The following is a 27,780-nucleotide window of genomic DNA, read 5'->3' as shown; positions in this document are numbered from 1 at the left end:
TTGGTAGAATTTACCAGAACCTGAAATTTTCTTTCTGATATTTTTTAAAATTACAAATAGCATAATTTTCATAGATACAGTTCTATTCAGGTTATCCATTTCTTTTAGAATGAGCTTTGGTAGTTTGTCTTTCAAAGAATTGTTTCACTTCACGTAAGTTGCTGAGTTTTTTAGCATACAATTATTCATAGTATTCTCTTATCACCCTGTTATTATTTATAGGATCTGTTGGGATATCCAATCTCTCATTCCAGATATTGGAACTTCATATCCTATTTTTTGTTTGTTTTTTGTTTTTTTGTTCCCCTGAACAGTTTGGATAGAGGTTTATCAATTTTATTTATTTTCTCAAATAGCTAACTTTTGGTTTTATTTTCACTATTGTTTTTCTATTTTTTAAAATTTATATATTTCTACTATGATCTTGATTATTTTCTTTCTTCTGCTTATTGTGGATTTAATTTACTCTTCTCCTAGTTTATTAAGGTAGGAGCTGAGAACACTGGTCTTGAGTTTTTTTCCCCTTAATAATAGCATCAGTGCTGAAAATTTCCCCATAAGAATTACTTTTCTCAAACCATATATTTTAAAATGTTGTGCTTTCATTTTTCACAGATAAATCCTGAACATCAACTTATGTCTTAGTCTATTTTGTGTTGTTATAAAAAATAACTGGAGGCTGGTAATTTAAAAATTAAAGAGGTTTATTTGGCTAATGAGACAGTCTCTGCCTCACTAACCTTTTGGTCTGACAGAGACATTGGGACAATTAGACTATGGGAGAAGCCCAGATCACCATCCACATAGGTCCTTTCCCATGGTGGATATGTGGGAACTTGGCAGATAATTCACACTGGGTATCATACAACTGCAGAAAGGTTTCTCTTAGGTCAATTTAAAGTACAGAGTCTTGGCTAACTGTACTTCCAATATTCTATACTTGAACATGCTAGTTACTTTTGCTTCTACCTGCTATTTTCTAAGACCTTAAGATACAGGCAATAATTTCTCTCATATAGAAAGTCTCTATCCTGTTTTCTGCAAAAATTATTATAATTACACATCTTCACTGTCTTTTGTGTTTTCAAGGTCTGGAGGGTGGGGTGGGGTGGTGAGCAGATATGGGTTTTAATATTAACTGTACAATTTATTGACAGTGTAATTTCAGGCAAACTACTTTGCTACTCTAAGGCTCAGTCCTAATCTGTAACACAAGAATAATAATATCTAGCAAGAGACAGAACTGTTTTAAAAATTGAATAAAATAATAAATGAAATGTGTGTAGTACAGTGCTTAGTACAGTGTCTAGTGTCTGATAAGTGTCCCACAAATGGAAGCTGGTGTTATTCTCACTCAATTCCTTTATGGTTGCTCTGTCTCCTACAATCAAGCATTTTCTTCTCTGGAACTCAAATCTCTTGTTTCACTGGTCTCAGTCTTTTGCTGCCTTATTTCTTCAAATCCTGAAGAAGGCACTTTCTCATTTCCATTTTATATTCTGGACAACTGAATCAATCACAGATCTCCAAATTGGGTCTCATTTCCAATTGGTCTCTTGAACTGTAATCTGTGCAGTGCTTGAATGATCTTGGGTTTATTCCTGATGGCAGTAGAGTGAGTTCAGAGGTTACTCTTGTGAATACACTCCTCCTCTTAACCTTCATTTCCAACCTTCATCTCTTCTTCCCTAGACTCTTCTCCATCTTGTAGGCTGGTGGTAATGATAGAAATTTTAGAATCTTAAAAGCAAATGTTGATCTACATTTTGTTTAAAAGTAGTAGCTGGAACCTTCATTGGAAGAGTTTTTTTTTTTTTTTTTTTTTTTTAGGACAGAAAAAAAGTTGCCTCTTCATTTAATTGCTTTCTAAGTTTCCAGGGACTAAGTTGGTCTATTACAAAGGTTTTCCTGACAAGTATGATATGGGAAGATGCAGGCAGAGGCTCACTCTTGAGGACAGCTTTGTTGACCAATATGGTCATTTCTATTTGTCCTCAAGTATAACTCTGTGAACAATGAGCAGTTAGTCAGGTACAACTGTTCATTTTGGTTCGTTTGTTTGTAGTACTGACAATTGAACCCAGGCAAGTACTCTACCACTGAGCCATATCCCTAGCCCTATCTGTTCTGTTTTTAACAATCTGAAGTTAAACTGGTTAGACCTGATCGTTGAGTGCAATTCATTGGAAAATATTTATGTAAGTCTACAACAAACTTTCACATCTCTGACTTCAAATTGACATCTTTCAAACCTTGGGGTTTAATATTTTACCAAATTTGCAATTTGATGATAGTGACTGCACTCAGCACTATTAAGTTACAAGCTTAGTTACAAGGCAATTCTCAATATCCAACCAATCACATCACCAAGATGATTGTATTAGTTAATTGTATTAGTTATCAATCATTGAAAAACAAACTACCCCAAAACTCAACTGTTTAAAACAAAACAGACAGCTGGTGGAGCCCGCTTGAAGAACACTTGCCTAGTATGTGCAAGGTTCTGTATTCAACCCCCAGCACTGTAAAAAAAAAAAAAAAAAAAAAATTCAAACAGCAAACATTCTCAAGTCCTGGGTGGGGTTAGGCTGGGTATTTCTGATGCAAGATCCCTTACCAGGATGTAGTCATGTTGCGGGGGCTACAGTAGTTTCAAAGTTCAAGTGGAGTTGTAGGACACACTTTAAGCTAACTCACAGAGTTGTTGGTGGGCATCAGTTTTTTTTACTGGCTGTTGGCTGGAGGCCTTGGTTTCTTGCCATGTGGGAATCTCCATGTCAGCTGACTTCCCTCTGAGAATGAGAGAGCAACCAAAATGGAAGCTGTCATGCCCCTTGAAGCCTGATGGACCATCATTGCTGCTCTACTATTCATCATAGAGATCAGTTCTGGAACAGTGTGACGAGAACTACATAAGGTGTGATTACTGGAAAGCAGGGATCACTGTGGCCATTGTGGAGGATGGTTACCATAATAATGTAGAATGGAAAAAATAGTCCATGTAAGAGGCTGGGTTACCTAACTTGCCCATCCATCCATCCATCCATCCCCTCATTCACTCATTCACCCTACGCGTATAGAAACCCATAAGCTCCAGTTGTTGGTGTTGAAACCCACAATTTTAGTTTACACCAATATTTGACATTCAGGAGCAAAGAATACCCTGTCAGCCCTGGGAGCCAGGAAGTAAGGCTATTGCCAGTCCAGGTCCCCATCAGCCTCCACTGCCCAGAAGGTTGTTGAGGCAAGAGAGTATAAGCCTGGTGGATAAGACAGGAAGCTTCCAAGAGAAGGCTGAGGCCTGGTTGTCAGAATTGAAATAAGAGTCACAGAGAAACCAGTTCTGAAGGATGATGCTGTCCTTTACACAAAACCCAACCACACCTAAATCTCCTCTGAAAGAGGACCAGATTGGTGCTGGATGTTGTGTCTCAGACGTAGGTAGGGGAAATTTAGGGACAGGAATTAGGGTTGGTAGCTGGAAGGAAAGTTGCAAAATGTCAAAGTTTGTCTTTGGTGCCAACTCATTGCTTAGATCCTGTCCTGCTGCTTTGGTGCCTTCAACTGACTCCAAGTTCCCTGGAGCATCCCTCCTGACCTTCCTACTTTCTACTGTTGATGCCCTCAGGCTCAGCCCATTGCTTAGGGTTTGTCCTGCTGCAAACTCTATGGCCATGGTCCAGTCTCAAGAATTTACTGGAGCTGGTTCTTTGGCACAGAAAAACAAGGAAATAAAGACTCATGGAAAAGTCAAGATTGGGTGTACTGTGGTCATTGAATTCACCCTGTAAGGACTCAGTCTTTGGTAATGTAACCAATTTGTCAACACCAGTAAGCAAAATCAAAGTTCTATAACTGTGTTAGATCAGCCTAATTTTGTAGGAAACAGTGGCTGCTTTGGCAGTGGACAAGGGGGCACTACCTCTCTGACTCTCATCAGTACTCCCAAGGAACCTCCCCACTGAGAACCAAGGATGGGATGCAACCAGGAAGAGGCAGCTCTTCCTTGCTTAGTGATAGCCATTGACATCTGCTACTGCTCCCACAAACAGGACAATCTGATGAGGGTTGTGTATGTGCCAGGTGCCCCACTCTACCTCATGACATCAAGAGTGTCCACAATGACCTAAAGACACAGAAACAGTAACAAGCATTTTACAGAGACTGTATCACTTCTCCAAAGTCACATGGCCACAGGGGATGGAAGCCCAGTGTATTTGACTTCCAAACCCCTGGTTTTACAACTGGATTCAAATACCTGTAGTGTGGAATTCCTTATTCAAGTCTCTGAAGGATCATAAACTGTGTAAGGACCAGTTCCCCAGCCTCTCTGGCTCTGCTTCTTTTTCCTCCTAAGTTTCTGCTCTATATGTCACTGTAAAGGACTTTCCTTCCAAAAGGAGGTTGGTGGAGAGCAAAATCTGAGATATTAAGAAATTGAAATCAGGGGAACTGGGAAATAGCCCGAATTGAAATTCAAGAATTTAAGGCTTCAGACCAGGTAGGAAGCATGGGAGAGGGCAGTAAGTACATTTGATGGCAAATAGACATTGTCTTCTTAAAACAGAATAAAAGAAAACCCAATAGGTAACATTTATTGAGTACACATTACACACCAGGCTCAAGAGTAAGCACACTATATATCAAGCTACTTAATTCTCACAACAAACACATAAGGTAGTTAACACTAAAATTTCCATTGTATAGATGACACAGAGGCACACTGAGGTGAAGTCACATGGTCATACATACAGATTTTGGAATTGGGACCTGCTCCATATGGCTTCACAGCCTGAGCTGTGCTTCATCATGTTATTCTGCCTATATGTCCCCCCCATTGATTTTCAGATCATTTCGGAGCGCACCAAGCCCAGGATGCACGAATTCCAATCTGAGGTGTTCATGATCATTGGTGGCTGTACAAAGGACGAACGGTTTGTGGCAGAGGTAACCTGCCTGGATCCCCTGAGGCGCAGTCGCCTGGAGGTGGCCAAGCTCCCATTGACTGAGCATGAGCTGGAGATTGAGAATAAGAAGTGGGTGGAGTTTGCATGCGTGACATTAAAAAATGAGGTCTACATCTCAGGTAAGCAGGAGCCATGTGGAGCCAAAGCAAGCCCATACTCCGCGATAGCATGTCACATTTTCCCAAGTGAAAGCCAGGGAACCATCCTATGAGAATGACTGTGAGTTGGCAATGATGTAACTCTGACTGGGTCAGGTCATGGAACCAGGAGCTCAGGTAGTCTTACCTGGAGAGTGCATTATTAATTAATAAACTCTAAAACGTGAGCAGCATTGTACTGGGATCTAGGGGAGCAGGCAGACAGGTCCAGTCCTTCTGGGAAAAGGAAGAAGTGATACCAGGGTTTATTCAGGGTCTGCTACAAGCTAGCATAGGACTCTGAACCAGGTGTGGGAATATAGTAAGGAATGAAAACTTCTGCTCTTCTCCCAAACCTGACCCCCTCCTAAGTTTATTAGGTCATATTTTGAGAGACTTTGAAGTAATATGAAAAGCATACATTTTTCTTGCTAAATTGTCAATTATTCACAATTACTTTATGGCTGACTTCAATTAGACCTGAAGTTGCCATGCAAGTCAACAGTATGTCCCCAGCCACTAGTATTATGCCTGACTTCAGAGTAAACAATCAATGTTTATTGAATGACATAGTCTCAACATTTTTTATTGCATAGTAGATGAATCTACTTTAATAACATTTAATCATTTGCTCTCACATTGATTCTGTAAGGTAGATAGGATAAAACCGAGGCTCAGAGAGGTTCTAGAATATAACTAAGGTCACACCCTGGTAGGTGTCAGGCAGGATCCCAACCCAGGTGCTGAGCCTGAGTCCCAGGCTCTCATCCTCACATCAAAAAACTCAACCCTTCTTGGGACCCTAGGGGAGAGTTGAGCATCCCTTCCCACCCTTGGAGGCTTTTCTGCAAATGAACTTGTTTGGGAAGAGCAGCTTCCCAAGCTGGTTTCCTCCAAAGTGAAGGGCAAGTCTGCTCTTCTTTGTATATATTCATACCATCGATTAGGTTCTAGTTTTATTTTATATTGTATAAATATTTGTAATTGTTATAGAAAATTCAAACAATACAAATATAGAAAATAGGTAGTTTGTGCCATTATAATTCTATATTTTTACAAAAATAGTGATATTGTTTTGGGGTAAGTAGTATTAGTGATGTAACAATCCTAAATCTCAGTGAATTAAGATGATAGAGTGAGGGGAGGGGTCCATCTGCTTCCACTCAGGCCCTCAGGGACCCAGCCTTCTTCCATCTTGTGATGCTTCCATTTCCCACATGTGGCGTTCATTTAGGGAAGACAGAGAAACCCAGTGGGTTGAGAAGGCACATATCCTCATAAAAGCCTCTCAGCCTGGAAAGCGCACCTCGATTCTGCTCACATTCCATTGGCAAAGACTAGCTGTGTGCCCTTCTCTCCCAGCATACAGGTGTCCTGGGAAATGTCGTTTAGCCTTGTGTGGGGGGAGGGAGTGGGGAACAGGGTTGGTGGTCATAATCCATCTTTGCCATTTATACAGCACGTTATTCTACCACTGTCCTTTTCCTCTTGAATTTATTGTTCATTTTAAAGTGATACCAGCAATACATGCAAGCATGCTTGTCTACACAGTTAAATCAACAGAAACGTGTACTTCCATTAGCAGTATAACCTGGGTATCGTTACATGTTGGCACAATGGATGTATGTATGTTAAGTGACATACTACATGTCAGTTACATGGTGAGAGCTCCATGAGACCTATCATTTTCACCAGTGCTTTTCCCTTCTTTGGTAGTGGGGATTGAACCCAGGGATGCTTTACCTCTCAACTACATCCCCAGGCCTTTTTATTTTTTATTTAGAGATAGCATCTCACTAAGTAGCTGAGACTGGCCTCTACCTTGTGATCCTCCTGCTTCAGCCTCCTAAATTGCTGGGAATACAGGAGTGTGCTACCAGGCCTGACACCACTGCTCTTCTTTTTGCCAGCTGTAAAGCAGTCTATTGAATGAAAAAAAACCATCATTTTTTACAACTTTTTTTTTAAATCTCCTTGGGGGGAAAAAACCCACTTCAGTAGGCATTCTTAAACACTTAAACTTTATATACTTGTGCTCCTCTTTGGAAAGTTCCTGGAAGCAGTCAGAAGATCTGTGAATAGAGAAATTTGGTATATATTGCTAATTGTCCTCCAGAAAGTTTGTATCAATTTGTTGTTCAATCAGTGTTGGATGACAGTGCCCATTTTCAACATCTTTGCTAACAATTTTAATTATCAATAATTTACATTTTTAATAGACTAAATTTTTAAATTTATACTTTTGGAGCATTGGTGAGGTTGGACATATTTTTACATAGTTATTAGCTAATTGCATTTATTATAAAAAATTATCTATTTATACTCTTGGGCTGTTCTATTGATTGTTGTCTTTTTCTTACTAATATTTGGGAGGTCTTATTATGTATCCTTTGCCTTTTGTGTTGCAAACAGATAATGGTTGTCTTTTTAACTTTGATTTATATTTATATAGTCATTTTCTTTCCTATATAATTCCGAGTTTCATGTCATGCTTAGAAATCTTCTCCCTGTCTGCCAGGACGGTGGTGCATGCCTATAATCCCAGCGGTTTGGGAAGCTAAGACAGGAGGATTGTGAGTTTGAGGCCAGCTTCAGCAACTTAGCCAAATCCTAAGCAACTCAGCAAGATCCTGTCTCTAAATAAATATAAAACAGTGCTGGGGATGTGGCTCAGTGGTTAAGTTTCCCTGGGTTCAATTTCCAGTACCAAAAAAAAAAAAAAAAGAAAGAAAGAAAAAAGAAATCTTCCCCCTCTCCCCAAGATTATTAAGATGGTTTCTTATATATTCCCCAATTACTTTTACAGCAGTTACATTTGACTTTTATTTTAAATGTAATGTGAAATCGGTATCTAACTTAATTTTTCTCCTAATGAATAGAAATTGTTCTAATAACATTTATTAAATAATTCTATATATTTTAGTCCTGTTTGTGTCCTTGTTATTAATTAATCAGTTTGTCTACTTTTGTGCTCATACTGTAGTGTTTTTATTTTAATAGCTTTTAAGCATATTTTAATATTTGCCGAGGAAAGCCTACTTCATTCTTTTTTTTTCAAATATTTCTTAGAAGTTTTTCCAGTGATGGAGCACTTGCCTAGCATGTGCAAGAAGGCCCTGGCTTTCCTCCCCAGCACCAAAAAAAAACAAAAAAACAACAACAACAGTTTTTGGAAAAGTATACTTTAAATTGGCCTTCAGGGAGCCAATCAGAGTGACTGTGCATTTGGAATGAGTGTGCAGCTCAGCAGTAGAGCACATAAGAGCCCTGAAAAACAAACAAAAATACCAAAAAAAAAAAAAAAATCATCCTAAATTTTCTTTTCTCAGTGAAATTTAAAATTATCCTGTAGAGTTCCCTTTAAAAAGTCCTTCAGGCACTGAGTATGCAGATCCCCTGAGGGAGGGTTGGTATCCCTGCAATAACGTCTCCACACCCACGCATACACTGTGCTTCCAGTTAGTCAGATTTTCTTTAAAATCCAGAAATAAAATCATAGAGCTTTTTTTTCCTATTTTAAATAAAGATTGCATATATTCTCTGAAAGTTTATACTTACTTTATAATCTTTGACATTACCTAAATGGGATCAATATCATACTGTTTTGAATAGAGACTTCTAAAAGGTGTATGAGCCAAAGGAAAAATGGTCAGAGTATAATGAATAAGAAATTCAGAGAAAAGGAAGCTCAGCCTCCCTTAGAGTCAGGGAAAACCAAAGTGGGATAGCAGAGAGAGGAGCAGGGGGACTCTCCCCTGCCAGCTGTGGGTGGGACATGAGGAAAGGTCATGCCACAGCTTCCCAAAGATGCTTGGTGTGTGCTCATGCCTCTGACCTAGAAATCCCACTTTAGGGTTCCACCCTAGAGAAACACTTAAACCTGTGACCCAGAACATTGTCAGTGATATTTTTCTTTGCCCCACTAGTGCACATTCATAAGTCTGATAAATATAGTCTTTTGCTTCAAGCAGTTGGTGATGCTGCATGCTGGTGGAGAAATGGAAACATAAAGGTGTTTAAATGTTTTATTAAAGTCACCCCAAAAGGCAGCCCTCCTTTGTCTTGGTCTCTCTCACTAACTGCTGAATTATGTATTTTCTGTTTATCAAGAGAGTTGTCTTCAATATTGACCAATTCACTCTCAAATGAACTATTGTGAGAACCTCTTACTTTATAACAAAAATTAATTTTAGAAAAGGGCAAGTCCCACTTGTATTTTTACTAGATCAGAGCTATGAACCAAGAGAACTTTGTAAGATTTCTTGCTGATTTTTCCAAATTTGTGTCTTTGCTGTTTTGTTTAAACTTAGAACTTGAACTGCCTTCTAATTTACCAGGTGGTCAAGGTCCTGCCATCTCTGCCCGGTCTCACTCCCTGCTCCTTGTGGGCAAAAACACAGAGTCCAGGCTCCCTCTGCGTCCCACTCACCCAGGTTGAACTCCAGTGGCACTGATGTGGCACTGCACACCATGAGGCCATGGCTCCCCTCCCAGCCCACCCACCCCACCCCCAGATCCCTGTATTTGCTTTGTCTCCCCCGAGTCTTGCCATAGACCATATTCACCTTCAGAATTTCTCTTGTCTCCCCTTGGAGTGAGGCTGGCATGAGGATTTAGCACTTTAGGAGTTCTAAGAAATGATGGGAGAAGCTGCATTTCTGACTCATCTGGTGGTTTCTTAAATGTTTTGTTACTTCTTATAGGTGGCAAAGAAACACAGCACGATGTTTGGAAATACAATTCTTCAATCAACAAGTGGATTCAGATTGAATATTTAAACATCGGCCGCTGGAGGCATAAAATGGTGGTGTTGGGTGGCAAGGTCTATGTCATTGGAGGTTTTGATGGCTTACAGAGGATCAACAACGTGGAGACCTACGACCCCTTCCACAACTGCTGGTCGGAGGTGTGGGAGATTATTTCTATGACTAACTCTATCTGTGTTATTACTTCAGAGCTTAAAAAAAAAGGCACGTGCCTATGATGGTGGCCAGCATTTTGATTGCCTTGCTCCTATGGAGAACATTTTTGGTGGCTCTGAACATTCCTTTCCCTAGGAGTCAGGGCTTCAGCATTGCTGATCAAATCAAAGCAATAATGTCCTTCCAGGTGGGGAGGCTTTCTCTGGGCAGCCACAGCCCTCTATGTGGAGGCTGTGGAGGGGAGGCTTACCCTGCCCTGAGATGGTAGATCCCATGGTCACATGTCCGGCCCAGTGTCTTGTCCCCTCAGATGCATTCCATGAGATTCGTCTCCATACCAGGCATGCGGGCGTCCGCCCACTGCACTGTTTGTGAACCCAGAGTCATTTGGTCATGTTTAGAAGTCAGCCCTTATTTATTTCCCCATTAATGATGAACCATTTACATGCCCACATGTAAGACTCTCAATGTGACCTCAGGTGTATGTCATACTCAGGAAAAGTAAAGTGACTTCGCCTCCCGTAGTTCCAGATTATTCTCAAGTTCAAATTTTCTTTCTTCTCATCAGAGCATATTCCAGCTTTGGGAAGTATAAAACACAGTCACTGTAGGTACAAGCAAAGGTCCCCAGATCACCACAACATCCAACAAAGGCCTGTCAACCTGAAAAGTGCTATATAGAGAGCCCTTAACATCTCTGGGGGTGTGCCCAACATGTTCCCCAATCATCAAGTCCCATCACAAAGTTACTCCATGACTCAAAGAGGTTATGCAAATAGGTAATAGGCTCTTAAAATTCTTTTTAGTATCCTGGGATTTACAAGGTAGAAGTACAAGTCTGTCTTAATCCCCAAAGTTGCAATGTGCCCTCAAATGGCTGGTTAAACCCATATACTAGCTTTTATTCCTGGATATAAACACTAAAGACAATCAATGCTGTCACATAGTAGGCACTCAGATATTTTCTGAATGAACATGTAAATGAATATATATGTTTGAAAAATCATTTTCCTCCAACATTGGCTGACTTCATCTATATAACACTTATTTCTGCCTGTACCCTCTCCTTCCTTGAGAACTAGACTCGGGAAAACAGGTGGGAACATCCCAACACACAGCTTGCCCTAGCCTGCCTGTATGGAGGCTGGGAAATGCATGCTTTGATTCTCTCCGCATCTTAAGAAGAGTCAAGCCCACGGGCCTTGTCAGTTCAGGAGAAGGATGCCCAGGTTTGCATCCCAGAGCATATGTCCTGTGAGTTCTTCCAGCAATTTAGGCAGCATAGCTGACACCTTTTTCTTGTGCCCCATGTCTCTGCAGGCTGCACCCCTCCTTGTCCATGTCAGTTCCTTCGCCGCCACCAGCCACAAGAAGAAGCTCTATGTGATTGGGGGAGGGCCTAATGGAAAACTGGCCACGGACAAAACTCAGTGTTATGACCCTTCCACCAATAAATGGACTTTAAAGGCAGCCATGCCTGTGGAGGCTAAATGCATCAATGCAGTGAGTTTCCGGGACCGCATCTATGTTGTTGGTGAGTGAGTGACGGTTCTTTATTTATCTGAGGTCCCCCTTCATGCAGCTATGCCAGAGATCAGATATAATTCTCTTGAGAATTCCTGGATGAAGTGGGTGGAGCTGAAAAGGAAGAAAAGTTGGGGTTGGTTCAGGTCTTGGTGGATTTTCCTTTACAGTCCTAGAGGCAGAATAAAAACTGTTTAGGGGTAACAAAACAGATGGATACTGTGGCCCAGAGGAAGAGGCCTGAAGTCATTGCAGGAGGAAAGTTGTTTTGTAAACATTAGGAATATATAAAAGTTGAAATGTGCATGGTATAATAAGTGCCCAACCAGTGGTAGCTATTATTACTTCCTAGTTTGTGTTCATGGAAATTTCTCTCTCGCTGCTTTTTAGGGGCTCTGAGAAGTTACATTTAGTTGAGAGAAAAGTCTAGCCAGCCAGACCACAGTTGGCATGTAGTTGTTAAGGATGGTGGCTCCCAGTTAGAATAACCAGGGAGCTTTTGAAAAAAATATGGGTAACTGGTTCTTACCTCAGACCAATGAAATCAGAATTCAGGAGGGAAGGAGGTTGCTGGGGAACAGTACAACTTTTTTTTTTTTAATCTCCGGGTGATTTTAATGAGCAGCCAGGGTAGAGAACTACTGATGAAGGAGGTGCCAAGATGCCAGGAAATAAATAACTTCAGTGAATGAGAGCTATTCAGAGAAGGCATTTGGGGGCAAAACATTGGAACAGATTAAGGGGAAAACACTTTTCTCCCTTGCTTTAGATTTCTCCTGTGTTCATGGTTAGTTTCCTGACTGTTCCAAAAGTCTAATCTCAAGATGGTTACCTTGGGCTTGTGTCTCAAATCATGCTGAGTCTCTGAAGAGATGCCAACCCGGCTACTGCCAGGGATGGATGATTTCTATCAACCAGTGCTCTACCGGATGCTTTATGTGCATCTTAGAACCACCATGGTCTTGGTGCCCATGGTAACAGAATAAAAAGTGCAGAGCTGGGATTATGGACCACGTCTTCCAAAGGCACCATGTTTCTTCCCAGGAGCAGTCTTAAGGTACCTTTTGTTAGCTACGTTAAGCCAGTTGTTCTTTAGAACCAGGACTGCAGAATTGGAAGGACATTGTGAGTCATCTCGGTGGCAACTTGCTCCTCTTAGGATCCATCCTGGCTTCCTGGGAAAGGGCCATCAATCCACTGTTTCTCTTGGCAAGATGGGAGTCCTGCCCTAACCGGAAGCAGAATTTTAGTGGCTAACGGGATAGAAACCCAGAAAAATGGTAGGATGCTTCCCATGTGTGTTCTTCCTCTCCAGGAGGGGCCATGAGAGCACTGTATGCCTACAGCCCTCTGGAGGACAACTGGTGCCTGGTGACGCAGCTCAGCCACGAGCGGGCCAGCTGCGGCATTGCGCCCTGCAACAACCGGCTCTACATCACCGGCGGGCGGGACGAGAAGAACGAGGTCATCGCCACGGTACTGTGCTGGGACCCCGAGGCTCAGAAACTGACGGAGGAGTGCGTCCTGCCCCGGGGGGTGTCGCACCACGGCAGCGTCACCATCAGGAAGTCCTACACCCACATCCGGAGGATCGTGCCTGGAGCTGTGTCTGTGTGACTGACAAGGGACCCTGGAGGGCGCCATGGGGAGCACTTAGTTCTACCTTGTGCCCTTCATCCGTGTCCACCCGCGGGCTCGGCTTGTGTTTAAGGCCATGCATCGGGAGCGCACCCGGCTCGCTCTGGGGCACCTAGCAAGTCACAACTTTGGAACACTTGAAAATGGCCAGGAATGTTTGCATGACCTACCTCAGGAGGAAGGCTGGAAGAGGAGTAATATTTAACATTTGCGACACTTCTACCCTATGCCAGGTCTTTTTCTATATTAACTCATTTAACCATGGGAATGACCGCCTGTGGGATATTGTCACTCTAGTCTGAGAAGAAACTGAGTTTCAGAAAGGTCAAGTGGCTTGCCCCAGGGTATTCATTTAGCAAGTAGCTAAGCCAGGAGTATAAACCCAAGTCTTTCCAGTTCAAAGCCAATGTCCTCCACACCATGCGCCTGAGGGGAGGAAAATCAAAACCCATACCTGACTCGGGTCTTGTTCTGGCCAGTCTGTTAGAAGATTGACTCAGCAAAGCAGGGAAATAAGTGTTTCTTTTTCCTTTTTTTCTTTTAACTCCTGTATTTAAACCTTATGAAATCCTTAGTTTTGGAGACTTTGGGGGCTTTTGTCAAGAGTGTCTCTCTCATAGGCTGTCCCACTTGACAGGGGAGGCAATTCTGGGAAGACCAGTTTGTATTGAAAGAGATAAAAAGTTTTGTGTTCTGTTCTCCTGGCATCAAAGCTTTTCTTTTTTATGGTCACTGGATGGCCTATTTTGGACTTGAACTGACATTGCCAGATGGAATTACCTTCACCACGGTCTGGTGCCTGGACTCTTAATGTCCAACAGTTGTACTGTAATGTAGAAAAGAGGTTTCCAGAGACTCAAACTATTGTTTTTAAAATATGTAAACATCTCAACACTGCTGGCCACTGCAGGAATGTCAGATTCTTCTTGACAGTGTACTTTCTACTTTAAGACAGTGATCTGGACCCACTCACCTGTAGTTTTCAGGATCTTTTAAAGCCTATCTTCTTGAGTTTTGAATAAGCTTGGCTCAATTTTGATTCTAAGAACAGAGTCTGCCCTTCACTCTAAGAAAAGAGCTTTCAAATGAGCTCACTGGAAATTCATTCTAATCCCCAAGATGGAGAAACAGGTTAAGAGATCCTGTTTCACACGCTGTAGTTAAAAACATAGCAACTGCATTACCCCAGGTACTTTATTTTTATTGTATGATTTCAGTTCTCTTTATAGAGTTTTAGTTCATGTCAGAAGGGGCATATTGTGCTTGTACTTCTCAGTGGTTTGGGAAGTCAGAGGTATTAGAGTTGATAGTGAACTTAATTTACAGAAAAAATGTTAAGGTCAAGTCAAGTGTGGTGGTCTAAGCCTGTAATCCCAGGGACTTGGGCGGCTGAGGCAGGAGGATTGCAACTTCCAGGTCAGCCTAGGCAACTTGGTGAGCCCCTGTTTCAAAATAAAATTAAAAGGGTAAGGATGTACTCAGTGGTAGAGCACCCCTGGATTCAATCCCCAGTTCCACAAAAGGAAAAAAAAGTTATGGTCAGAAGAACCTAATGTTGTAAACGTATATTTAAAACTTGGAAAATTATATCTCTATTTATGCCTAGCTTGTTGAAAATAATTTATATAAATGCATGTTGGTGTGTAAAATGCTCTGCCTTAGGGTCAGGTGATCTATTCTCTGAGAAGAAAAGTAAGACGGGACAATGCACACATACTTATGGATATTGAGAACACACTGTCATGCACCACAAGCTCTAATGACCTTCACGAAGCTCTCAACTGCAACAATTTAATCTAGTTCAGCAATGTTATCTAGTTCAATGCATGTTTCTCAATCTTGGAACATCAAATCTCTACCCTAGAGACCTCAATAAATGGGTAAGTGGGCTACCAATCAATATTCTAATTTTTCTTTTCTTCAAGTTAGCCAAAAATGAGATGCATACTTATGGGGCTGAGTCCAAGACTTGATTGCCTGTCAAGGGGGTCTCTTCTGAGAGCTGTGCACTTAGGTCAACTAGTGGTGATTGCTTACATGTTTGTCTCTTGCAGATCATTGTCTGAGCCATTTGTGACTTACAGGAAAAATCAGCCCTAGTCCAAAGGCCATTTCAGGGAAGAGATTCCAAAGAGGAAATCCAATGACAACATCACTGGCACACAACTCTCAGAAAAAGAATGTTCCTTGCCAGGGATCCAATAGGGACTGTCCTTTGATAGAAGCAATCAGCAAACTTATAGTTCTTTGGAGGTGTGTGTGTGTGGGAGGGGGACGGGGGTTAAGATAGTGCTGGGAAAGTAAGGACGTAGGATCTCTAAGTTATAAACCTGATTTTAAATGCAGTTCTTAAGTTTCAGGGGTAATTCAGAATGTCTAAGTGCACACAAGGGGAGGAGTCTCTATGATTTTTGTAACACCAATAAAAACATTGTGGTAAAGTTACAGGTATTCAAGATCCAGGAGTTCTTAATAATAACGTGGGTCAGGGGACAGATTTACCTATTAAGAAGATCTAGAGTGGTGCATGCCTGTTATCCTAGCAGTTCGGGAGGCTGAGGCCGAAGGATTGAGAGTTCAAAGCCAGCCTCAGCAAAAGCGAGGTGTTAAGCAACTCAGTGAGACCCTGTCTCTAAATAAAATTCAAAATAGGGCTGGGGATGTAGCTCAGTGGCTGAGTGCCCCTGAGTTCAATCCTTGGAAACCCCCCCTCCAAAAAAATGATCTACTGTTCTGCATTTGAAGCTGCCAGCCTGTAGCTTTTAGGAAAGGAAAAAACGTTCAAGTCATTTTGGGGAAACTTTGCAAGTATAGTCATCAGAGTTTAAGCTTCTAGGCACTAGAAGCTCTTAAAATCTATTTTCCATTCCAAGTTAATAAAACAAAACCCCAAGTTTGCACCAAGTTAACGGTTATGTACCACCAGTATGGGGAGAGCAAGCTGAGGCTAACCCAGAAACAACCCCAGGACTCAGAGGGGGAATAGAAGGAGGTTCTGCCACAGTTGCATGTGGAGGCAGGGCCTCTGCATGGATAGACATGGTAGAGGAGGAGGATGTCAGGTTTTGAAGATGAGGGTCTAGAAAATGATACTGTGGCCCAGATATTGTGAGCGTGACTCCAGTCCCAAGAAGGGCAAGAAAGAATAAAGGAGCAGGGGACTTGCACACAAGGAAACAAAGAGGGAACCTACTTCCTAGAACTGAGGCACAAGTTAGAGCAGGGCCAACAGTTGGGGCAATTTGCTGTGGGGCCTATGAGCTGCCTGGTTGGGTCTTGCATCCTAATAGAGATAACAAGACCCAGAGCCTTTGATGGAGTAGAATCTGTAGAAGAGGTTAAGGCTGGTCAAAGCTGGTCTGACAGGCAGGGTAGTTAAGCTCACCAAAACACAGATAAATGTCTTCTTTTTTGCTTTCAGCCATTCTGGTCTCAGTGGTTTCAGGAAACACACACATGTACAAACTCGATGTCCTTGAACTCAAAGTAACCATGCTCTCAGGGAAATAACAATTATCATTCTCAACATTCTTTTATAGCTGTGAAAGCATAGCTTTGCTATTTATAAAAGTTGAGGTAGTAGTGTTCATTCTTGTCCTATTTGATTTTTACTTGTCCATAATTTTTAAAATGAGTAGACATCAATGGATTTTTTTTGTATGAAGTCCTAATTTGGGGTTGCAAAGTCATTTTTTCTTTCTAAGTGTTAGATCTCATGATTCAGAGAGTCAACTTCCATGTAAATTCCCATATGTCTCAAATATAGGTACTGCAAAGCCAGTCCTGACAGGTCAGATTTTTATATTTATAGGCGTAAATAGTGAACCAAACCATTTAAGCATTTTTGGTTTCATGAGATTGCAGTTTTTTTAAGTGATCAAAGCAAGGATGTTGTTTATAGGTTAAAGAAGTTTTAATTTATTCAATAAAATGTGTATGGAATGGATAAGAATGTGTTGTATATAATCAGTGATTTTTTTTTACTTCTTTTGGTTGATATGAATAAATACTATCTGAACTGAAAATAAATGTAGTTGGTGGGAATTTAAAATGTTTCAGTAGATCAAGAGAGTTTAGATTAATGCAGAAGACAACATTCACCAAGTTTGCTTTGTAGAATGGTTAACAGTACAGTTTTTCCCTCCCTAAATCCACATTGCCTCTCTGAACAAGCTTTCCCAACTCATTTGCAATTTATGCGACTTTCATCCTGCCTGGCTTCACCCCCTCTTACAGGATGCCCTCTTTTAGGTTTTGATTCCAGATCTGACTTCTAAGCCCTCTACCAGTGTCTTCCCTGTCGTCTCTGAGGCCCCAACCAACCCCACTCTTTTCGTATTAGTATATGAGATGGAGGGCTGTAGTTCTCACCCATTGAAGAACTTGACATCATTTTGGTTTGTTTTGGATTATAATGCAAAAGTCCTACACAACTGAAAAGGAAACTTGAGGCTCCAAAGAAATTTGGTGTTCCATGAATAGCTTAGGACCATTCCCTCTTGGTTTCTTATTCTTCTGCCTTAGGAGGTCTTGGTGGAAAACCTTGGGAAGCACAGATTCAACTCATGGGGAGAGTTGTTCTGGAGTTATTTCTGGGCTAGAAATCCAATGGACAGTGTACTGGCTATGACTTTATGCTCAGCCAATTTATTAACTTTATGCTCAGCCAATTTCCCTATGGGATCTCAGGGATAATTGGATGCTCAGACCTCTCCCTGTTCCTGTGGGCCCATGCCTCATTTTGTATTTGTGTACACTGTCATAGTTCAAGATCCCTGGTCTAGGGACCTGTCAAGGTCTAGTGCATCCTGGCCTTAGCATTGATCTGCTTGTTTACCATTCACTGTTTTTCACTTCTGTTTTTTTTTTTTTTTTAGTCTGAGATTTTCCTTTTCTTCTTGCCTGCTCAGATGTCTGAGGTCAGTTGTTAGCTACAACAAACTGTAAATTATTTCGACAATTTTGAACTTTTTCAGGTAGTACTTCAAAAGGGTGTGTGGGGGGGGGTCATCCCAGGGTTGTAGCCTGGGAATACTAGAAGCCATGCTGACATGGGAGTTTCCTAGGGCAGGGTTTGAATGGGAAGCAGGGGCAGGGAGCTTCAAGATCCAGGCTTATTTGCTTTATGAAGCAGATAAGAGTTCAGGAAAATGATGTGTTGACCACTTGCACCAATGTTGGCAGTATTTTGGAAAAAGAATTGACCAATTTCTGCAACACAACTTGGGCCCACTGTGAGGCCAGGAGTGCCAAACCACTCCTTCTAGAACCTTCAGAAAACAACCAAAGAGAAAAATAGTATGGAAACTTCTTTGAACCTATATAGGCCACAAGCAATGCTTTTAAACTTTTAAAATCATGTGTCAATAAAATACATCTTTCAGTATGTCTTATTTTAGTTTTTCATGAAGTGCTGTTCACAGTCCAGCAAATTAACTTCATCACTGGCCAATGGGTCACAAATCACAAACCACATCTGAAAGACAAGAAGGGCACTGACTAGGGAAAGGGCAGGCAGCGGGTAGGGGAGAGGAACCAACCTTTGGTTTCACATATAACTCAACACCACCTAGAAATCTGAGGGGCAAATCTGACTGCACAAAGGAATCTTTTGAGTCTGACCTTAGATAGGATTTTTGCGGATGAAATTCATTCTTTCATAATAAAGATGAATTTCCCAGAAACACAAGACTGAACCAAAACTAGTCAAAGAGATTAGGCCAGTGACAAAACTCATCTAAGCAGAAATGCTAAGATTTTTTTTTTTTTTTTGATGCTGGGGATCGAACCCAGGGCCTTACACATGTAAGGCAAGCACTCTACCAACTGATCTATAACCCCAGCCCCAGAAATGCTAAGATTTTTAATTGTCAAAGTGCATCCTGGTAGAATGTAGCATTCCCAGAAAAGGTCACTGTAGAAGTCTGGAGAAAAAGCAGTACATTAGGGGCTGTGGCTGTGGCTCAGTGGTAGAGTGCTTTCCTAGCATGTGTGAGGCACTGGGTTTGATCCTCAGCACCTCATAAAAATAAACAAAATAAAATAAAGGCATGCTGTTCATCTACAACTACCAAAAAACATTTTAAAAAAAGCAATACATTGGATTTTGTTCTAAGTCCTTTGTAGATGTTTGTGAAAGAAGTAATAGGGTGAGATTACTTCTTTCAGATATTTTTTGAGCTCCTACTATGTGCCAGGCATGATTTTTAGGCACTAGGGCTCCATCTGTAAACATCGCACCTTGCTTTCATGAGCTGACATTCTAGTGGCAAGAGCAATAACCAAACCAAAACATGATACCAAGTAGTGATAAGTTCTGGAAGACAAGTCAGGCTGGGCGAGGTTATGCAGGCTACTATAAGTACCTTGTCTGGTAATGAGCCCCTTAAATAGAAACTCGCAAGAAGCAAAAGTGTGAGGCCCAAGGTACCTGGGGGAAGCTTGATCCAGGTAGCAGGAACAACCATAGCAAAAACTCTGGGGCAAGAGACTCAATGTGTTTAAGGACCAGTAAGAAGGCCTGTGTGAATGAAGTGAATTCAAACCTATGACTGGGAGTCTCAAAAGTGACTGTAAGCATGCTGAGTATAACTGCATAAGATGATAGCAAACAAGGCAATTTCAGAAAGGCTAAAGATTCACAAATGTTGCACACCCATACATATGGCTTTCAAATTCAAGTCAGCTACATTCACAGGAGGTGGTTAATTGGAAGGAATTGCCACCTTGAACCCAAAGTGTTTGTAACCTAACAAACTTTGAGCTCTTTCTCCAAATCCTTCATTTTTTGGATCCTATCCTGAGCACTATTGTCATGGTGGGCAAGGATGGCTGTCCAAGCTGACTAGCCACCCGGTGGAGTTGGGGAGAAGCTTCTCAGATAACTAAGACCTGCTGCTAATTCCTTGTGTAAATGGAAGTAGCAGCACTTGGATCATATGCCTTGTTCATCTTGTTCATTGCCTCTTCATCCTGGTGATGGGGACAATACCCACCGGGAGGGATAAAAGGGAATAAAAGCCCAAACTTTTAAAGTCGGTGAGATTAAGAAACTTATCTGATTTTTAAAAACAGCTCATTGGTGTAGGCCGAGATTCAGCACATTAAAAAACAAACTGCAGTTGGCCCTCTCTGTGCACAGCTCTACATCCATGGATTCAATCAACCACCTGTTGAAAATATTTGAAAAAATTGTGCCTGTATTGAACATGTACAGACTTTTTCCTTATCATTATTCCTGGAACAATGCAGTATAAAAACTATTTAAATAGCATTCACACTTCAATAGATGAATGGATAAAAAAAAATGTGGCATCTATACACAATGGAGTACTATGCAGCAATAAAAAATGACAAAATCATAGAATTTGCAGGGAAATGGATGGCACTAGAGCAGATTATGCTTAGTGAAGCTAGCCAATCCCTAAAAAACAAATACCAAATGTCTTCTTTGATATAATGAGAGCAACTATGAACAGAGCAGGGAGGAAGAGTAGGAAGAAAAGATTAACATTAAACAGAGACATGAGATGGGAGGGAAAGGGAGAGAAAAGGGAAATTGCATGGAAATGAAGGGAGACCCTCATTGCTATACAAAATTACATATAAGAGGTTGTGAGGGGAATGGGAAAATAAACAAGGAGAGAAATGAATTACAGTAGATGGGGTAGAGAGAGAAGTTGGGAGGGGAGGGGAGGGGGGATAGTAGGGGATAGGAAAGGTAGCAGAATACAATTACTAATAGGGCATTATGTAAAATTGTGGATGTGTAACCGAAGTGATTCTGCAATCTGCATTTGGGGTAAAATTGGGGGTTCATAACCCACTTCAATCTAATGTATGAAATATGATATGTCAAGAGCTTTGTAATGTTGTGAACAACCAATAAAAAAAATAAACATAGATGTTTTCCAATAAAAAAAAAGAAATAATTCTAGGCCTGATTTTTGTTATGTTGATATATAAAGATGTCATGGTTAGACCAGAGACCCTGCACCTGCTTTAAGAAAATGTAGGCCCAACTCCAACATACCAGCTCAGGCACTGACTTCTTTAACAAAGACTCCTAAAGCGCAAGAAGTAAAATTTTAAAAATCAACAAAAGGGATAGCATCAAACTAAGAAGCTTCTGTACAAAAAGGAAACAAACAAGAATGTGAAGAGAGAGCCTACTGAATAGGAGAACATCTTTATCACCTGCTGCTCATATAGGCATTAATATCCAGGATATACAAAGAACTCAAAAAACCTAACACCAAACAACACCAAATAACCCTGCCTGGAATGGTGGCACATGCCTGTAATCCCAGTGGCTCCAGAGGCTGAGGCAGAAGAATGGTGATTCCAAAGCCAGCCTCAGCAATTTAGTGAGGCCCTAGACAACTCAGTGAGACCCTGTATCTAAATAAAACACAAAATTGGGCTGGGAAGGTGGCTCCGTGGTTGAAAGCCCCTGAGTTCAATCTCTGGTACCTAAAACAAACAAACAAACAAACAAAAACAAATAACCCAATCAATAAATGGGCAAAGGAAATAAATAGACACTTCTCAAAAGAAAAAAATATCAATGGTCAACAAACATGAAAAAATGTTCAACATCTCTAGCAATTAGAGAAATGAAAATTAAATCTATACTGAGATTCCATCTCACTCCAGTCAGAATGATAATTTTCAAGAGTAACAATAAACATAGGCAAGGATGTGGGGGAAAATGATCACTCATACATTGCTGGTGGGACTGCAAATTTGTGCAACCATTCTGGAAAGCGGTATGGAGATTCCTCAAAAAACTAGGGATGGAACCAACATTTGACCCAGTTTCCCACACCTTGGTATATAGCCAAAGGATTTAAAATCAGCAGCCACATCAATGTTTATAGCAGCACAATTCACAATAGCTAAGCTATGGAGCCAACTTAGGTGCCCTTTAACAGATGAATGGGTAGAGAAAGCATATACACAATGGAGTATTACTCAGACATTAAGAATGACTTTATGACTATTGCTAGTAAATAGATGAATCTGAAGATTATCATGCTTAGTGAAATAAGCCAATCCCCAAAACCTAAGGTCGAATGTTTTCTCTGCTTTGTGGAAAGCTAACCTACAATAAGTGGGGTAGGGCAGGAGGAGAACCATTGAAATTCAATGGAGTAGACAAAGGGGAAAGGAAGGGAGGAAGGATGGGAAAAAGAAAGATAGTGGAATGAATTGACACAACTTTCCTGTCTACATCTATGAATACACCACAGTGAATATCTCACCATCATGTACATCCACAAGAAATGAATTTCTAAAAAATAACTATGGGTAAATGGCAGAAAGGAAGAGATGAGATTAGGGGGAGAGAAGGAGAAGGAGGGGTACTGGGGACTGAATTAGAATGAGATATATTGCATGCTTTCATAATTATGTCAAAATGAATCCTACTGTCATGTATGACTAAAAAAACAATAAAAAATAAAAAGATGTAAAAAAAAATAAATAGCATTCACATTGTTAAGCATGATAAGAAATCTAGAGATGATTTAAAGTCTATGAGAAGATGTACAAAGGTTTTGTGCAAATACTATGTCACTTTGTATAAGGAACTTGAGAGCATCTTTGGATTTTGGTGTCTACAGGGAGTTTGGTCTATTCCCCACAGATACTGTAATAAAACAGTGTAATAAAACACCAGAGTGGCTAAGTGCAAACCAACAGATTGTTATAAAAATGTATATAAAATGTGTGACAATTCAGATACAGAGTAGAAATGTGGTGCTAAAAATGTTTCTTCTAGGTGATTTTAGAGAATATGTCTTCCTAGGAGGTAGGTTGGCATCCCCAGTGGAACCAAGGCTGGAAATGTAAGGGTGATAAAGGATTTGTCACTCAACCTCCAATTCAGATGGCCTCTTCACAAAAGTAGGGTAATAATAGACAACATCTCACAGGGTTTGGATGAGGATTAGATGAAATCATTCACATGAAAAGTTTAGCTCATTGCCTGACTTTGTAAATGCTCTATAACATTAGCTGTTGTAATTTTCCTCACTTGACTAAGAGCCCGCAAGGCTGGGGACTATTTTCTTGCTAGTCTTTGTTCCCTGCAGCACACAGGGAACACTGAAGAATATTGCGGCATCAATGCCTATCAGAAATAGTTGAGGTTGGGAGGACTGGTCCTGAGGACCTGCTGCCCGTTAATTATCCCCATTATTGATCACCTGTTGAGACTTTCCACCCTTTGGAGGTTGAACAATGACAACATAGATATAATTTCTGGGTTATGCAATATTTTTAAGAATTTGTAACCAAACTGCTCAGAAAGAATATGGAATTCTCTTTTTAGATAAGGGCTTGTGCTATCTGGAGTGCAGTCTCCACTGCTTGGCTCAAAAAGTATTTGAGTGTGCAGACTCTGACATACACTATCTTGTTTGATCCTTGCACAAACTCTGTGAAGTGAATTGATGTTTCAGGGTTGAGGCTCAGAGAGGTTGAATAACTCCCCTAAGTCAAGAATTTGATTCTCTGAAGCTGGGGATCTTCTTCTGCCAATTGCTGCTTGCAGGGCAGAGGATATACTGAATGGGTCTCATTTAACTTCAGGGTTCTACGATTTGAAGATTTTAGATCACGCATGTCACAATTTTAAGATGACCCTGAAAAAAAATCTAGGAATTCTTGTTACTAACTCACTGTGCGATCAATGCAAAGCCAGGGACCCATGTCAAAAAAACACAAAGGACTGAAAATGACTTTAAGTGGGTATATTTCCAGCTCTAACAGATTTTCCTGCAGGAGGTAAGACTGCACTTCTAAAGGTTTCCACCAGGGGGCAAAAGATGTTCACAAACTCCTCCGTTCTGCTCCTATTAAAGAGCAGAGCCAAGGACCAACCAGGGTTGGTGTATTTTCTTAAAAAGAAAGAAACTCCTGCTAGCCCTAGAGCTCTGCTCTCTTAGGCCACCTCTCTGAGAGTGTGCTCTTAGAGTGCCTGTGGCCTTCTCTATCTTGGGATCACTGAAGGAGACCCCATCAATTGTAAGTCACGTCTTTATTTTAGATGATTCTAAGAAAGAAAAATGATAAAATGCTTTAATGGTAGAATTACACAATGCAGTTTTTCTCACCAGCTTTTCATGGCCTTAAATGTCTTATCCTCTATCATTAGGGCTTTGGCCATTTTCCCTGCCCTTCACTTGCATTGCTTGGCATAATATTGTATTCTAATATTTATAGCTAAGGCAAAAATACTTTAGCACACATTCTCAGTAACAAAGCTAATATAACAATGTAGCTTCATTTGCTTTGTATCCCCAAAATATTATTGCTTTTCAAGAAAATATTCGATTGTGGTCCTTTCCTCTCTAGTAAATATGTGTTTCACTAATAAAAAAATATGGTCCATTGCTCTATTTCTATGCTTTTCAGCATATAACTTGGTTTCAATGCCAAATCAGAGCATTATTACCATTAAATAATTTCTTAGAAAGTCTTTATGGAAGTATAATTGACATACAATAAACTGCACTTAAAGTACATGTTCTCATATATATGAAACCAGTATCACAAACACGGTAATGAAACGATCCAGTCCAAAAGTTTCCTCCTGCCTCTTTATAACCCCTTCCGCTCACTCATCCCCTCCTCCACCCCTGTATACTGGCAGCCAGGGATCTGCTTTTTGTCAGTACTGATCAGTTTGCATTTTCTAGTATAAATGGAATCATAAATATATGTCTTTCTCCTCCTCTAGCTTCTTTCACTCAGCAATTATTTTGAGATTTATCATTATTGTGTGTATCAACACACTAACTCCTTTTCTTTAAAAAAAAAGAAAACAGGGCTGAGTTGTGGCTCAGCAGTGGAGCACTTACCTACTACATGTGAGGCTCTGGGTTTGATCCTCAGCACCACATAAAAATAAATAAGTAAAATAAAGGTATTGTGTCCAACTACACCTAAAAAGTAAATATTAAAAAAGAAAACAGCCCTCATTGAAATATTATTTACCTTCCATAAAATTCATTCAATTTAAGTTAATGATCCAATGGTTTTCAGTGTATGTATAGAGCTGTGCAAACATCACTAATATTCTAATTATAGAACATTTCCATCATTTGCAAAGACAACTGATACCTGTTTGAAATCATACATTTCCATCCTGATCCCTAGGCAACCACTCCTGTACTGTCTGTACAGGTTTGCCTATTCTTAACTTTTAATACAATTGAATGATACAAAATGTGTATGTACATATAATATATAATACATATAACACAATAATACATACAATATAATATAAAACATATTTCATGTAGTTGAATGCTATACAATATTTCTTGAATGCTTTACTTTTTTGGTGACTGAACAGTATTCCATTATGTGGGTATACCACATTTATCCATTGATAAAAATTTTGGTTACTTTCACCTTTGGGCTATTATGAATAAGGCCACTATAGATATTTAAATACAAATTTTTGTGTAGACATATTTTTCATTTCTCTTAGATATATACCTGGGAATAAAATTGCTGGGCCAAAGTGTAACTCCTTGCTTGATATTCCAAGAAACAGCCAAACTATTTTTCAAAGTAGCAGAACCATTTTGTATTCCCTCCAGCAAAGTGTAGCATTCCAATTTCTCTGTCTTCTTGTTAGCACATGCTGTTGTCTGTCTTTTCTATTATAGCCATTCCAGTGAGTCTGAAGTTGTATCTCCTCATACTACTATTTTAAATGTGTATTTCCCTAATGATCAATAATGAGTATCTTTTTGCTTATAGGCCATTCAAATATCTTTGAAGAAATGTCTGTTTAAATGCTTTGTCTCTTTTTTTTTTTTTAAGAGAGAGTGAGAGAGGAGAGAGAGAGAGAGAGAGAGAGAGAGAGAGAGAGAGAGAGAGAGAGAAATTTTTAATATTTATTTTTTAGTTCTCGGCGGACACAACATCTTTGTTGGTATGTGGTGCTGAGGATCGAACCCGGGCCGCACGCATGCCAGGCGAGCGTGCTACCGCTTGAGCCACATCCCCAGCCCTGCTTTGTCTCTTTTTAAATTGGGCTATTTTGTTTTCCTATGATCGAGTTGTAAGAGAAACTGTGATAATAAGCATTTACTGTTTTAAGCTACTAAGGTTCAGGGAATTTATTACTGAAACTAATTATTTTTATTAGTGAACGTACTATATTTATAGATGTGGATAACAAATACATACACATATACAGGGTGAGGGGTAGTTGGCAGCTGGGACCTGGCTCAGGGATGTGCCCTACCTTCATTCTCCAGATAAGACTCTGCAGGAAACCCCATGAGACTCCTCTTCTGGGCTGTCATCCAGTCCAGGAGTCCCTTACTCCAGCAGCAAATAGTGAGAACAGGAAAATGACTGTCTTCCTGAGAGGTCTGCAAGGGAGTCTTGGAGGGATAGAGGGAGCTGTGTCCTCTATCACCCCCTGTGGGAACCAAAGGGGCTGAGCCTCTAGGGTTCAATGGCCTCAATGTCCCAGACAATGCAGGGGCTGTCAGGGACCACAGAGCTCCCTGCTGGGAGGCTTTGGTGGTGACCCTGGCCTGGCTCTGAGGCCTGTCTCAGCCTGGAACCCCCACAGCCCAGGTGGGCAGGATGGGAACTGAGAGGCCTGCAGGCAGCTGGCACCTTGAGCTGAGGTCATCACCTGGAGCTGGGGCTGCTGTCCCACTCTCCTGCTGGGCCCTGCAGGGAAGAGGGAGGGGTGGGGCTGAAGGTCAGGACACAAGAGGCTCTCAGACACTTGACTGAACCATGTAAGGGATTATCTAGGCCACCCTGCCCCTCTCCAGGGTTTGCCTGAGCCTGGAGAAAGGAAGGATCCTCTGAGCTCTATCAAGACCCAGATCCCACCTCCCAGTGTCAATGCTGCCTGTGATAGGGGAGAGAAAGAAGAAGACCCATGTTGGATAGTAATGGAGACACTGGGTTCCCTCAGCTCCTAGTGCCTCAGGTGAGGATGGGGACAACTGGGGCACCCACAAGAACCTCAGTTTTTGTAGAACTGGATTTTCCTTCTCCTTAGAGGGAGATGCAAAACTTTACACCCTAACACAGTGTATACTTATAAGTACATTTATGAAATTAAACCAACAGCTTCCTGGATGATATTTACCCTTAGTGTGATGACTTCATTTGTCCTTCCCACCCCATCCCCATGTGTTCTGCTCTACTCTAGAGGAAAGCAGGTGAAGCTCTGTGGGCATGTGTGAGGGGTCACCAGAGTCCTTTCAGGGCGAGTCCCAAACTGCAGCTGCTCTGGGTGTCTTCTCCTATGGCCCTGGGCTCTGGGCAGCAGAGACAATGCCCTATTCACTCTCTATCCTGGTAGCTCCTGGAAGAAACCTGGAATTCTTAGAATCTGCAAACCTTGGAGAAGATCCTGGGGGCAAAGCCTGGTTTATGGGGAGGAAGGTTCGGCTCACATGCATCCAGCCAGCTATGGTAATTGACCTGTGGGGACTTTTCAATGCACAAACTGGGGTCAGGGGCTGTGGGTCCTGGCCCCTAGACTATGTTCCTTCCTTACTCTGACTCTTCCAGTCTCAGCTCCCAGGGCTGCCTTTTGCTCTA

General features: G+C 41.0%; 1 protein-coding gene across 1 annotated transcript in view; it reads left to right on the top strand.

Moving 5' to 3' along the window:
• Positions 1 to 27,780, top strand: part of KLHL6 (kelch like family member 6) — an 87,663-nt gene that overhangs the window by 44,052 nt on the left and 15,831 nt on the right. Inside the window, exons 4-7 of the mRNA XM_081301075.1 lie at positions 4,849 to 5,086; positions 9,808 to 10,010; positions 11,347 to 11,560; positions 12,866 to 15,068. Of these exons, the coding sequence (XP_081157201.1) occupies positions 4,849 to 5,086; positions 9,808 to 10,010; positions 11,347 to 11,560; positions 12,866 to 13,167 (957 nt within the window). The 3' untranslated portion in view covers positions 13,168 to 15,068. The remainder of the gene's footprint in view (positions 1 to 4,848; positions 5,087 to 9,807; positions 10,011 to 11,346; positions 11,561 to 12,865; positions 15,069 to 27,780) is intronic.

The sequence above is a fragment of the Spermophilus citellus genome, assembly GCF_964194105.1.
Source record: "Spermophilus citellus genome assembly, chromosome: 7".
Classification (NCBI taxonomy): domain Eukaryota; kingdom Metazoa; phylum Chordata; class Mammalia; order Rodentia; family Sciuridae; genus Spermophilus; species Spermophilus citellus.
The sequence above is the reverse complement of the archived record's forward strand: the minus strand, read 5'-3'. Positions and strand labels throughout refer to the sequence as shown.